We start from the raw sequence: 9,015 nt of genomic DNA on the forward strand, positions 1-9,015 counted from the left end.
GGTCGAGGCTATGGTGGCTGGGAGCGGCCACTGCACTCCAGTCTGGGCAACAGAGTGAGATTCCAACTCAAAAAAAAAAGAACTTCATCCTGGGACCGCCTTCCCCCAATCCCTGATCTGCCCATCTTAGACTCTGGCCCCTGGGTCTATCAGCCAACCTCTCCTCTCTTTACTGATATTCATCTTTCTTTCTTCTTCTAAGTTGGACTCTCTCCGAAACACCTGGCAGCTTCTCTGTACCTAGTCTGTCTGTCTCCCTATTGCTCTAGCTCTGGGCTCCACATCCATCCCTCTTCCTTTGACTGCCTGTCCACCTGGTTCTCCAAGCCTGACTGTTTATAGCAATAATGATTATCATCATAACAATGATGGCAACCGCCCAACAACTAAACACTTTCTTCTTCCAGCACTTCATTCTTCCAGGAATTCTATAAGGAAGATGCTGTTAGTATGTCCATTATCCAAGGTCACATGGGCAGCAAGTGGAGAGATTGAATTTGAACTTCAGGTTCCAGAATCCTGCTCCCTGCCTGCCTACCTGACCCCAAGTCCACCTCCGCCAGGCTCTGCCTGGCCATCTGTCTTTCTCTCTAACTCTTTTTTTCTCTTGTTTTGAGGATCTTGACCTCTTCCGTCCATCTCTCAGTCTTTTTTTAGTTGGGGGGGGTCTCACTCTATCACCCAGCCTAGGGGGCAGCGGTACGATCACCGTTCACCACAACCTTGATCGCCTGAGCTCAGGTTAATACTTCAGCCTCAGTCTCCTGAGTAGCTGGGACTATATGTGTGCACTGCCACACTTGGCTCATTATTATTATTATAATAGTAGCTCAGTCTGTAATTCCAACACTTTGAGTCAGTAGCTCAGTCCGTAATTCCAGCACTTTGGGAGGCAGAGGTGAGTGGATTCCCTGAGCCTGTGGGTTCAAGACCTGTCTGGGCAACTTGGCGAGACCTCATCTCTACAATAAATCAAAAAATCAGCCAGGCGTGATAGTGCGTGCCTGTAGTTCCAGCTACTTGGAAGGCTGAGGCGGAAGGATCGCCGGAGCCCAGCAGGCGGAGGCTGCGATGGCCGGGCGCGGCCACTGCACTCCAGTCTGGGCGACAGAGTGAGACTCCAACTCTAAAAAAAATAAATTAATTAAAAAAAAAAAAATTAGCCGGGCACGCCTGTAGTTCCGGCTCCCTGGAAGGCTGAGGCGGAAGGATCACCGGAGTCCAGCAGGTTGATGCTGGAGTGGCCATGAGCATGCCACTGCACTCCAGCCTGGGTGACGGAGTGAGATTCCAACTCAAAAAAAATAAAGGTCTTACTATGTTGCCCAGGCTGGTCTCGAACTCTTGGGCTCAAACAATCCTCCCACCTCAGCCTCCCAAAGTGCTGGGATTACAAATGTGAGTGACCATGCCTGACCTTGGTCTGTCTTATACTACTTACCATATATCTGTCTAGTCACAAACATCTGGGACTCACCTGCCTACTTCACGGGCCTGTCTTCCCATCTTTCCTTCCTCTCTGTCTGCCCGGGAAGGTGCCATCCTGAGTCTGTGCATGCCACCCTCTCTCGCTGGGGCTGTCCACCCCGCCCCCTCTCCATCTGCTGATCCTATCCTGATGGCAGCCAGTCTGCCTCCCTGCCTTGGCCAGGCCATGTCCCACCTTACAGCCTTTGCTGTTCATGGAGTCCAGCGTCCTCTTCAGGGCAGGGGTCGGGGGCTCCAGCAGTTCCACCTGGGTCCTCACTCCCTGCTCCGTGTACGGTCCCACAAGGTAGTAGTTGTCATTCCACTCATCTCCCGTCACCTTTGCCTTCGTCTGCAGCACCGTGTAGATGCCACCCACTGTGGGCCCAACAGTGTGAGGACAGGCCCCAGTGGAGGTCCACAGACCTGGGACCTGGTGGCATGGGGGATGTGGGGGGGACTGTGGTGGAGACCCCCTGAGACTCAGGGGGGAAGAGGGAACTGGGAGCCCAAACTTTGGAGTAGGGGGTTGGAGGCTTGGGTCAAGAGGAAAAGGAGGCTGAGGGCAGTCCTGCTGGGAGAAGGGGCTGGGGTCAGGATTCAGGGAGGAGGGGGTTCAGGCTAGACTTCTGGGACTGCGAAAGGAGGGAGGAGGGCCTGGGGCTTCTAGGGGAATTAGGGGCTAGGTCCCTGAGGATGGCAGAGCTGAGGATTACCAGGACCTAGGTCCCCAAGTTCCCAACTTGCAGGAGCTAGGTTTAAATCTCAGGCAGGCTCCAGGACACAGTAGGGGAGACTGCTTCTTCATGGCCCACTCAGCTTCTCACAGTTGCCCAAGAGAAGCCTGAATCGTCACTCCCTGTCCCCTAGAGACCCTGCCGACCTGTCTCCCAGTTTCCTTTCCCTGACTAGGGACACAGGCATTCAGAGTCCTGCCCCTCCCATGACCCCACCCCAGACCCAGGAGTCCTGACCCCAGCCTCCTCACCTCCTGGAGCCCAGACTCCAGCAGCTCGTGGCTGTATGTTCGAGGACCCCCTCTCATGCTTGGAGACTTGGTCTCTTTCTCCTCCAGGGCCCAGTAAAGTAACCCCCCAGCCCCCGCTCTTCTGGGGAGTGGGACAGCCGAGCTCCTGGGGATTCTAGCCCCAATCTCCTCCAGAGCCAGAATCTCAGGCTTTTCGAAGCCGGCGACACAGAAAGGCAGGCTCCCAGCCACTCCCATCCTAGGGCCCAGCCCCTGCCCAACTTCGGACTTCCCCAGCCTTCCCCGATTCTAATACGCATGTGTCTGAGGCCACAGGCACCTCTACTCCTAGGAACGGAAAGCTCAGGCCTTCAGCTCCTTCAGAGCCTAGGTATTCAGGTCCCCAACTTTCTCCCACCCTAGGACCTAAGAATTAGGAACTCCAGCCCCCTTCCCAGGACGACTCAAACATCCTATCTCCTGGTCAGCGCTCTCCCAAATCTGGAATTACATCTCCTAGGCCACTTCTCCCGGGACACGGGTCTGAAACCCAGGTTAGCACACAGACGTCCCATCCCCCCACCCCTTTCCTTGTTCGGGATCCAAGTAACTGGTCTCTCCGAAGCCTCCAGGACCTAGGAATGTTCCGTTTTAGCGCCGTCTCCCCTAGGACCCAGGACTTGGGCTTCCAGCCTCCTTTCCTCTTAAGACAAGCGATCGTCCCCTCCCCCTCGGCCCCTCCCCAAGGACACAGGAGTCACAGGCTCCTCGCCCAAGACCCGAGGGTCCCCATGTAGCCCGGTCTCCCAACAACTCAGAGTTCCGCGTCCCCATCCCCGACTTGCCCTTCTCGTCAAGGACCCCGACGGCTGGCGTGCTCACCCTTGTTGGCCACCTCCCAGGCCACCTCGAAGAGCACCGTGTTCTCCAAGTCGAACTCATCCTCCCAATCCTCCAATCCAGGCAGTGAGGACACGGACAAAGTGCGGTTTAGAGGCATGGCTGGCGCGGGAAGGGGGCTCCGAGGAACTCAGGTGGGGACCCCGGAGGTGTCCGGAGAATGCACCAGGTAGGGTGCGGGGCCGGATAGCTAGTCCCCAACGGGAAGTTTGCAATCCGCTCGGCTTCCTATTGCACGACCGCACCCCCGTCCGGGAGCGCACGGACCTAGGCAGGAGGCGGCCGCAGCGTCACTGAGCAAGGTGGCGCTCCTGCAGTGAAATCTTGCGGCCGCCAGGAGGCGGTACCCGCCCCCCAGCCAGCGCCATTGGTCCCCGCCCGGGGGCGGGGGCTTCCGCGTCTCCTCATTGGTGAAGAGGGTTAGGTTCGCTCCGTCCCGCCGCCGCCCTGGCCGCGGGGGACGGGGCCTGGCTTTGCGCTGAACGAAAGCGATTGGCCTTCAGCTCTGTCAATCTGAAGCTGGCCCCAAGGTGGGGAGGGGAAGGGTGGGATGCAGAGGAAAGGAGCGTGGAGGACGTGTGGATACTCAAAGAACTGCTAACGATTTTGCAATAGGCTACAGCAAGGGGGGCTGGGTAAATGGAGGAGGAGCCAGGAGGCGTTGAGGATGGACCCAGGAGCTCCGGACGCCCGTCTTCCCCATTCTCCTCTATGGGGGCGTGGCCTAAAGCGTGTCGCCACGCCCCCACAGGGAGGTTTACATATTCATGACGATCCATCGAGCGCTTCGGAGGACCTGCTAGCCTAGAGGGGCCAGAACACCTCGCTCCTAGCGCGTTTCCGTTTCCGCTAGGACATTAGCGGTTGGCGAGCATCATGGCAACCGTGGTAAGTGCTGGCGTGCAGAGGTCTGAAGGGCCAACCTGCACTGTCGAGTCTGAGGGAGGAGGGAGCTGGAAGCCTGACTCCTGGGTCTGAGGGAGGAGGGGGACGGGGACTGGGTGCTGGACTCCTGGGTCTGAGGGGAGGAGGGAGCTGGGTACCAGGGCTCCTGGGTCTGAGGGAGGAAACAAAGAAATGGCTGGGATCCCGGAATCTCAGATCTGATCCCCATCGTGTTATAGAAACTCCCAGAATCCTCTGAACGCAAAGGGCAGTTCCACAATCCTTGGCTCCAGTGTATGAGGGTTGGGATATCTGGGTTTCAAGCCATTTGGGAGCCTTGGATTTGTGGTGGTGCTGATGGCAACTGAGTTCTAAGGTAGAATCACAGGCAGGGACGTCCTGTGTGCTTTGAGAGCATGAAGACACTTAGAGAGCCTTCAGTGGACAGTGTTGAGAACCAAGAGGGTGTCAGTGGGCAGGGGGAAAGGATTGGGGTCCTGGAGGTCAGGATCTTGTCGGACTATTTTGGCCTTTTTCCTACTTCCAGCCCCACGTAAGGGGCGTGTCTCACTCCGTGTGAGTACTCAGTAAATTATCATTTGAGTGTTTGAATGAATGAAGGAGGGAAAGATCAGGAAGGCAGGACCTGGCACCTGCTCAAGACATATCTGAACGAAGAAGGGATGGGACCTGAACTTGGGGTTGGGCTTCCAGATGCCTCAGTTACTGTAGTGACCCCAGTCAAGATGGAGGAAGGATGAGGGGAGTGGCTAGGGGTGAGATTTGAGTTTATTGCTGTTACCATGGCGAAGAGGAGGATCTAGATAGGGAAGAAGAGGAAAGGGAAGTGACCAAGACTCTTGCAGAGGAGGTGTTGGAGTTACGAGGGCATGGTAGATGCTGGGTTTTTGTTTTTGCTTTTTGTTTGTTTGTTGTTGTTTTTTGAGTTGGAGTCTCACTCTGTTGCCCAGACTGGAGTGCAGTGGCACACTCCCGGCCACTGCAACCTCTACCTGCTGGGCTCCGGCGATCCTTCCGCCTCAGCCTTCCAAGTAGCTGGAACTATAGGCGCGTGCTAGCAGACCTGGCTAATTTTTGATTTACTGTAGAAACGAGGTCTCGCCAAGTTACCCAGGTGGGTCTCAAACCCATGGGCTCAGGCAATCCACTTGCCTCGGCCTCCCAAAGTGCTGGGATTACAGACTGAGCTACCGTGCCCGGCCAGTTTTTGCTTTTTGAGTTAGAGTCTCACTCCAACCAGGGAATGCCTCTTCTCTCTGGAGTCAAGAGTTTAGACTTCCTGGCCACCACCACATGGTCACAAACTTCCCTTGCTATATGACCCTTAGGAGCATGGAACATTAACCCCATACTACTACTAGAAGACTGGGAAAACCCCATCCACAGCCACCACCAGCACAGGGTCAACGCCATCCTATGCAGGGCAAAAAAAGGGACATGGATCAGAAATCCCTAATTTAGCTCTTCCAACATAAACAGATCCCCACTTTTTTTGTGGGTCGGAGTCTCACTCTGTCACCCAGACTGGAGTACAGTGGCATGCTCATGGCTATCACAACCTTGACCTGCTAGGCTCAGGTGATCCTTCAGCTTCAGCGTTCCAACTAGCTGGAACTACAGGTGCACGCCACCATGCCCAGCTACTTTTTCTTGATTTATTGCAGAGATGAGGTCTCGCCAATTTACTCAGGCTGGTCTCAAAACCCTAGACTCAGGCAATCCTCTCATCTCTACCTCCCAAAATGCTGGGATTACCAGTGTGAACTACTGTTCCTGGCATAAACAGACCCTTTATCCAGGACTGTCTCCTGTAAGGACTGCTAACTGATCCCATGACAACTGAGGTCATTAAAAAACCCAGCACCAACTGGGCCTGGTAGCTCAAGCCTGTAATCCCAGCACTTTGGGAGGCTGAGGCGAGTGGATTGCCTGAGTTCAGGGGTTTGAGACCAACCTGGGCAACTTGGTGAGACCTCATCTCTACAATAAATCAAAAAATTAGCCAGGCTTGGTGATGCGTGCCTGTAGTTCTAGCTACTTGGAAGGCTGAGACAGAAGGATCGCCAGAGCCCAGCAGGTTGACACTAGGGTGACTGTGAGCATACCACTGCACTCCAGCCTGGGCGACAGAGTGAGACTCTGACTCAAAAAAAAAAAAAGATTTGGGATACATTTTAGGATATGGTGGGTTCTTAGGCTTCCCTTTCCCTACTAGAAAGTATTTAAAAGCCAAAGTGTCAAAATAATGTAACAGACACAAAGTAATGTAACAGGATCCACCCCCAGGGTTTTGTGTGTCTGTGTGTGTGTCTCCCAGGCTAGAGTGTAGTAGCATAATCATGGCTTACTGCAGCCTCAGCCTCCTGGTCTCAGGCGATCCTTCCACTTCAGCCTTCCAAGTAACTGGAACTACAGGCATGCCACCACACCCGGCTAATTTTTTTTTTTATTGTAGAGATAAGGTCTCTCCAAGTTGCCCAGGCTGGTCTTGAACCCGTGGGCTCAGGCAGTCCTCTCACCTCAGTCTCCCAAAGTGCTGGGATTATAGGAGTGAGCCACCACACCCGGCTTCATTGCTTCTTATGGCTGAATAATATCCCAGTGTGTGGTCAGACCATATTTTGTTTATTTGGACATTTGGGTTGTCTCCCCGCTTTGGCTTTTGTGAATAGTGCTGCTGTGAACATTTGTGGGAGGGGGGTGCTTCCTGAATTGTCCCAGGAGGTGTTTACTCCCCTCCCTCTCCCACATGGAATTGATGATGGCCACTCCTCTCTTTGAGAACTGATGACACAGGAGGTGTCCACAGTCCCAAGGCGAACAAGAGAGATGCGGGTTGTGCCCTTTACAGGACTCACACCCACTGAGAACATGAGTCCAGCAGTCTCTTTTGTGAATGTGAGATTGCACAGGAAGCTCCAGCACCCAAGGGAGACTCTTCATCTATCTGAATGTACAGAGGCCTAGAACTAGCCTGGCAGGGGTGGTGACCAGAGGGGGCCTTCTTTAAGGGGCGATGCTTGATCGAATTCAGTAAGGGGCAGGAGAGCAGGCTGGACTGAGTGACCCACATGTTCAAGCCTCATGGCTGAGAGTGGGCAGGCAGGGTGCAAGGGACATCAGGAAATTAGAAGAGGCCAGACGGTGTCCAACTCGCTGCCTGCTCTGCATTGGTGGCTGTCTTTATGGAGCTCACAGTTGTTAGAGATGAGAGGGCCTTCATTCATTCACCAGATAATACATGCTGGACCCTGAGGCCAGAGCTGTAAAGGAGCCAGACAGTCTTTGTCTTCCTGGGATTCAGCCAACCATTAGTCAATGACAAGTGAAGGGTAGGAGTGACTGGTGTTTGGCCTGTCGCCTGCCTGTGAGAGGAAGGTGTGGACAGGACTCCCTCAGGGGAGGGCCAGAGGAGGAGTTGGTGAAAGTCGGGAGTCTTCTGACATGTCTTCTGCCCCTTAGGCGGCCACGACCAAAGTCCCAGAGATCCGAGATGTGACAAGGATTGAGCGGATCGGTGAGTGAGGGGGGAATAAGAGCTAGACCCTGCCTGCCATGTGACTGAACAAAACTATCCTGACTAAACAAAACTATTCAGGACCTCTGAGTGGGGGAGTGGCCTGTACACCCCCCATCTGATGTGGGTGGAGTATCCTGAGTTCCAGAGTTGGCTCAGATGACATATTGGAGGGGGGACTTTGCTGTCCCCAACCCCAGGCTGTACTGCTGCTAGCTTGGCTACCCTGGCAGGGCTCCTGGGTAAACCTGCCTGGAAGTCATAGAAGTGGTATTTGCAGGGTGCTTTATGGGGTGACCCCATATACCCAGCACACACTGGGGCATGAGCTCCCTGAGGGCCCAGATGTAATGTGTCTTGTTCGCAGCTGTGTCCCCAAACAGGACCTGGCAAGGCAGAAGATCAACAGGTGACCATCAAACTTGGGTTTGCGTCCCGTTGAACCCTGGCAATAGCCCCATTAGGGGCATGCTGTAACTGTCACTGAGGCAGCCGAGTCTCAGAGCAGCCGAATCACTGGCCCCAGCTCACACGGGTTAGGAAGTTGAGGCAGCGGGTAGGCCAGGGGATGGGCAGGGCCATCAGGGCACAGCTCTCAAAGAGCTTTACTTGCAGGTAAGGACCTGCACTGATTTATTCAGCAGGCTCGCTTTGTCAGTGCCTCTGGGAGAGGCATAAGGGGCTTGTGGCTCTGAATGTGGGTTCTAGAAGCTCATTGCTGCCTTCTTTGTGATCAGCTCTGCCACTTGCCAGACATATGGCCAGGGACTGGCTGCCCTCTGCTTCAGTTTCCTTATCTGTAAAATGAAACTCAGATTATTTACCTCATTAGTTAAGATTCAGTAGGGTAATCTGTATAAACACTTTGTGTGTGTGTGTGTGTGTGTGTGTGTGTGTGTGTGTGTGTGTGTGTGTGTACGCATGCACTCACACATGCACATACATGTGCCAATAATGTTTTACTTATTAGGATTTTTTTTTTTTTGAGTCACAGTCTCCTTCTGTCACCCAAGTTGGAGTAGAGTGGCACACTCACAGCCAACGCAACCTCGACCTGCTGGGCTCAGGCGATACTTCCACTTCAGCTTTCCAAGTAGCTGGAACTACAGGCATGCGCCACCATACCCAGCTAATTTTTGATTTATTATAGAGATGAGGTCTTGTCATGTTGCCCAGGCTGGTCTTGAACCCATGGGCTCAGGCAGTCCTCTCGCCTCCACCTCCCAAAGTACTGGGATTACAGGCTTGAGCCACCACG

At 54.1% G+C, this 9,015-nt stretch overlaps 2 protein-coding genes across 3 annotated transcripts in view; one reads left to right on the forward strand and one right to left on the reverse strand.

Moving 5' to 3' along the window:
* The window catches only part of GYS1 (glycogen synthase 1), a 26,502-nt gene extending 22,806 nt beyond the window's left edge, over positions 1–3,696 (reverse strand). The window contains exons 1-2 of the mRNA XM_021710472.1: positions 3,317–3,696; positions 1,664–1,845 (exon numbers count right to left, since the gene is read on the reverse strand). Coding sequence (XP_021566147.1) covers positions 1,664–1,845; positions 3,317–3,434 — 300 coding nt within the window. The 5' untranslated portion in view covers positions 3,435–3,696. The remainder of the gene's footprint in view (positions 1–1,663; positions 1,846–3,316) is intronic.
* A 71-nt stretch (positions 3,697–3,767) lies between these two features.
* The window catches only part of RUVBL2 (RuvB like AAA ATPase 2), a 20,641-nt gene continuing 15,393 nt past the window's right edge, over positions 3,768–9,015 (forward strand). The window contains exons 1-2 of one of the 2 annotated variants that reach the window (XM_008054138.2): positions 3,768–4,201; positions 7,703–7,757. Coding sequence is in view for 1 of the 2 variants with exons in the window: in XM_021710473.1 (XP_021566148.1) it covers positions 4,211–4,222; positions 7,703–7,757 (67 nt within the window). In the remaining variant the exon portion in view is untranslated. Of the gene's footprint in view, positions 4,223–7,702; positions 7,758–9,015 lie in introns of both variants that reach the window. The other variant, XM_021710473.1, reaches the window with a different exon arrangement.

This window comes from Carlito syrichta, unplaced genomic scaffold (assembly GCF_000164805.1).
Source record: "Carlito syrichta isolate Samal-C Ts95f unplaced genomic scaffold, Tarsius_syrichta-2.0.1 Scaffold289135, whole genome shotgun sequence".
Taxonomy (NCBI): Eukaryota; Metazoa; Chordata; class Mammalia; order Primates; family Tarsiidae; genus Carlito; species Carlito syrichta.